The 4937-nt window shown below is 47.0% G+C and overlaps 1 protein-coding gene across 1 annotated transcript; it reads left to right on the forward strand.

Annotated features, from left to right (window-relative positions):
- The first annotated feature begins 267 nt into the window (after positions 1 to 267).
- LOC136501764 (uncharacterized) lies at positions 268 to 1988 on the forward strand. The gene has a single exon (XM_066497303.1). It carries the CDS (start codon positions 405 to 407, stop codon positions 1692 to 1694), a length of 1290 nt encoding a protein of 429 aa, XP_066353400.1. The 5' UTR covers positions 268 to 404; the 3' UTR covers positions 1695 to 1988.
- Positions 1989 to 4937: the final 2949 nt, after the last annotated feature.

The raw sequence follows: 4937 nt of genomic DNA on the forward strand, positions 1-4937 counted from the left end.
TGCTTGTACCCTATATACCGGGAACTTTGTGACTATGCAACGAACACCACCCTGTAGATCAACAGCCCAGCATGCTCGGAGTGGCCGATCACCCATCATGACCGATTCGGACCACTCCCTCGTTCCCTTCATGCATCACAAGCCATCCTGCGCCACAGCCATCCAACTCCCATCTCTCAACGAGTTCACCCGTCCACAGACTCATGCATGGATCATGTCTTTTAATAGGCATCACGAAGCATGGCGGAAGCTAATTAATGGCGCGGACAGCCCGCGGCGCCTCTCCTATTCCTACGACGGCGCCGGGGCCAGCCCTCCACCGACGCCCCCGACCTCGGTCGTGGTAGCACGCAATACGATCGCCATTGCCGCCACCTGCGCGATCGGGCGCGCGCGGCGAGACAATGACCTCCTCCGTAGCCCCAACCACGGCCGCTTCCCAACTGCATATTACCACCATCGCCACCGCCACCGGGACCTCTGCACTCACACCGCCCTCCTCAAACCACAGCCCCAGCAACGCGCGCTCCTCCCCGCATTCGGCGAGCAGCTCCCCTCGCGGCAGCAGCACCACCGGCGGCACAGGCGGCGGTGGCGGCGGGAGCGGCGGCAGCGGGAGCACGAACCAGGCGTGCGCGGCGTGCAAGTACCAGCGGCGCAAGTGCAACCCGGACTGCCCGCTGGCGCCCTACTTCCCCGCCGACCAGCAGCGGCGCTTCCTCAACGCGCACCGTCTCTTCGGGGTCAGCAACATCCTCAAGACGCTCAAGAAGCTCCGGCCGGACCTCTGCGCCGACGCCATGGGCACGCTCATCTACCAGTCCGACATGCGCGCGCAGGACCCCGTCGGCGGCTGCTACCGCCTCATCCTCAGCCTGGAGCGCCAGGTCGAGATCGAGACGGCCGAGCTCTCCGCCGTCCTCCACCACCTGGCGCTCTGCCGCCAGGCTACCACGGCGGCCACCGCGATGCCACCGCAGCAGCAAGGCGGCGGCATGGCTGACCTCGACGTCACGTCCTCCAACCAGCCGCTCCTCCTCAACGCGCAGCAAGAGGTCGTTGACGCACTCTACACGACGACTCACGACGCTGACACGGCCATCCTTCCAACCGACGAGGTCGTCCACCACCACGGTGGAGGCCACAGCCCCAAGGATGATCACGGTGAGCAGCAGCAGCAGCAGCTCTTCGACTACTTCTACTACGACGCCACCGCCAGCGACGATGCCAGTAGCAAGCCTACCATCGACATCAACCTCGACAACATGCAACAATTCGATTTCGACGATAGCTGCGCCGCCGCCGACAAAGTAGATCTGACGGCTCCGGCGGGGCCTGATGAAGAAATAAGGCATCAGCAGCAGCACCTCGACGTGAATTGCGGCCAGATAGACGCCAAGGATTATTTCGAGATAAAGGCGGCGTCACTCGTCGACGCGTTTGACATGCGGCAGGAGCTGCAGCCGGTGGTGGACGTGAACGACGCCGGGGTTGACATTGACATCAAGACGGTGGATGTGAATGCGGCCGGCATTGGAGTCGACATCAAGGCGATGGACATGAACGCCAACGTCGACGTCAATGTCGACCTACAGGAGGAGGATGGCGCCATCAATGTCTCCACGGCTGAAGCCGCACAAATGGCAGCTGAGTCATCGCATTGCAGGCTAGGGTTAGGCTTTTCTTCATTCTGATCAAACCTTCCATTGTTTGCATGCATGGATATGATGCCATCATGCCAATGCATGTGCGAATAAATTTTTTTTTTTGGGATGATAGAGAAATTAGATTTTTTTTTTTGGTCAAACCGAAAGATCTACAGACTCGTTTTTATTTTTTTAAAGAATTATATATGAGCACAAAAAGATTATAAATCAGGCTAGAATTTTAATGACAGTTTGTATTAATAATATAGTGTAAGATTATAGAAATTTCATAATGTATCCTGATCTTTGTATCTTTTAGTTTAATAATCACAACCAGGTTATATAACCAGGGACGAGGCTAGGAAAAAATTTAGGAAAGGCTAAACAATGGCAATTAGCAAGAAAAGAGGTTCAACAAATCTCAGCCCCTCCTACCTGTACATCTACAGCTGAAATTTCAGACGGCGGCTCTACGGGGCTTCGCTTGCTCACAAGCGGTAGGCGGGGGCTGGAGCCCCCCTAGCCCCACCGCTGGCTCCGTGCCTGTATATAACGGTAGTATCTACAGTGCAGTCTCTTAACAGTGATTGATTTCTTTTTCTTTTTTATTTACTTTTATTATGCATGAATATAAGATCATGGTATTCGATTTGGGGGCTCGAATCCGAACCTATCACGCACGTTTGGCTGGTTCTGTACCGCTTAGGTAGGGATTTGAGAAATGTAATACATAAATACATTACTAGTGAAGAAATTTCGGTATAATAATCCGACACACAATATGGTATACAAGTAAAATATTTCTTAAAAAATCAGTACGCAAATATTAATTAACCTAACAAGTCCGTAGAACACACATTCTCTGCCACCCCATAGCTATTGGGTGTGCCGAGCCAGCAATGATCCTCAGCTTGTTCGTTTGGCTGTGGCTTGTCGTAAACGAAAATTTTCAGCCGGAACAGTATTTTTCTCTCACACAAACCAGTCAGCAGTACTTCTTCATGAACCAGCAACGATGTGAACCAACCAACCGAACAGGCTGCCTGTTTCACTGCCCGTTTGTAAGCATATGATCGATTGGGATCCTCTATATCCGACAGTGAAGCTCACTCATTGTCAGTTTGAGTCATGATCCGACAGTGGTATATCATTATCTGAATCCTAGACTTACAACTCTGCGGTGAAACGGGATCACTGCCGGCTCCAGCATATACGAGAGTGGTGGGGTAGCAGGTGTTATACGTTTGAAACGACATGATATGTGGATATCACTGTAGGGTCACAACCCGACAATGATATGCCAATACGGTGTTGTGTCTTGATCCGACAACGACAACACGATATCATTGTCAGTTTGTAATCGACCCAATAGTGTCCTAACTACGTTATAAAACCCCAACCCCTTTCTTCCTCCTCCCTCACATTCGAAGCACGCCTATCCAAGGAAACATATTTCCCCACCTCTTTCTCCGCTGGTGCGGTCTTTTTTTTTTTTACCAAAATGCTCATGGAGGGGCTTGGTTTTTGAAGAATGAACATGATCTCCTTGCTTAAAGGCGGGTAACTAGCAATCCAATGAATTTGTAGCTTGTTTTGTTGATTATTGTTTTAATTCTCATGCTTGTTCTTTCTACATTTTAGAGAGCACTACCTTCATGAAGGCATCTGAATTTTTGGTGCCGTTAATTTATGGTTAGTATCTACAGACCTATTTAATTTATAGCTAGTTTGATTCGTTATATGCTTTTGATTCTCTAGTAATTGTGATGGCTTAGTTGGCTCCTTTACTTTCTTCATAATACTGTAGCATAGAGTAGAATTGTCCACGAGGGCTACCAATTTTTAGATGAACCCATGTAACACTGGTACTTTAAAGCTATTAAATAGCGGCCCATTTAATTTTATAATAATTTGGTTGATTCTCGAGGAAATGTGGCAGTTTAATTGGAGGCAACCTTTCATAAAATGAGATTATCGACCTCTTTAAATTCTAACTGCTTGTTAATTTTGTTCTAAGGCCAGTCTCAGTGGGGATTTCATGGCCCTCTTACCAATGCATCTATATTTTGGAAATAGTGTAGAAGAGTTTCATCCTCATGAAACTCTCTCTACTCCCATGAAACTCTTATCATCTCTCTCTTCATCAATACGGTGCCACATCAGCCTATTTAATGTCCATGAAACTCTAATGAAACCCCATTAAAACTGGCCTAAGGGTTGCTATGAGATTCGAGATTCATTATTATTGGACATTCATTGTTAAAAAACTGGGCGATGGATATGGGCATTTTTGTAACAAAATGTAAATGAAATGTAAATGATGTCTCCCCTCTTTTATTTATGCATACATAAGTTTTACTTCAACTAAATCCAATACCATACCTTTTGTCTATTCATAGATGGATTGAGGATAGATGTACCATCTCGCCTCTTCAGACCTTCAATTTGTGAAAGGCATCAAATTTTTTATCTAGACGACCAAAGCTTATGTCATACGTAATCTAGTGATGAAGGCTACATTACTGCCCATGCAGAGATTACAAGTTTGATCATGAATAGCTTTGGATTGAAATAATTGGACATAGGACTTGTTTGTTTCCACTTATATATAATTCGATTCTCGGTGAAAAAAATCAAGAATCTTGCCAAAGCTTTGATTATTTCTAATTCTTTTGATTGTCGTTTTAGAACTTTGAACTAGCACAATCGAGAACAGAGAATAAAAAGTGTCCCCGTGGTACAATGGTTATAATAGAATCGATTATAAGTGGTCCCAAACAGGGCCATAGTTCCTGCTTTGCCCTGAGGACCAATGATATTCACAATCCTACTCTTGAATTCTTGCATTGTTGGGTTGCTATGACCCTAAATCCTAAAGTCGATGTTAGGACTATAGAATTGATGAGCTAAATATAATATCTTGTATGCATGGTTGATAGAATTCATGTTTCATCTATCATCACGACGATTGAGCATTGGAAGGTTGTTTTCACTCGAGTTGGTAGTGTAGAATGTACTCCGCTTGTCACGAGAATTCCTAGTGGTCTTGGTTTGCTCAACAAGGCCATAGTACTTATCTTGATGGCGGCAATTGTCAACTCCGATATGAAGAAGATTTTGTGCAGGCTCAGAGTTGCTCCCGATGTATCTTTATTCACAACTTTTCCGAGGCTCACAGTGGCGGGCCTGGCACTAGGGCCACTAGGGCTATGGCCCTAGTCTTAGTCCTTAATTACAGTGGACATATTATCAGTTTTTCAATAGCCAAGCACAACTAGCACTGTAACATCC

This window comes from Miscanthus floridulus, chromosome 13 (genome assembly GCF_019320115.1).
Source record: "Miscanthus floridulus cultivar M001 chromosome 13, ASM1932011v1, whole genome shotgun sequence".
Classification (NCBI taxonomy): Eukaryota; Viridiplantae; Streptophyta; class Magnoliopsida; order Poales; family Poaceae; genus Miscanthus; species Miscanthus floridulus.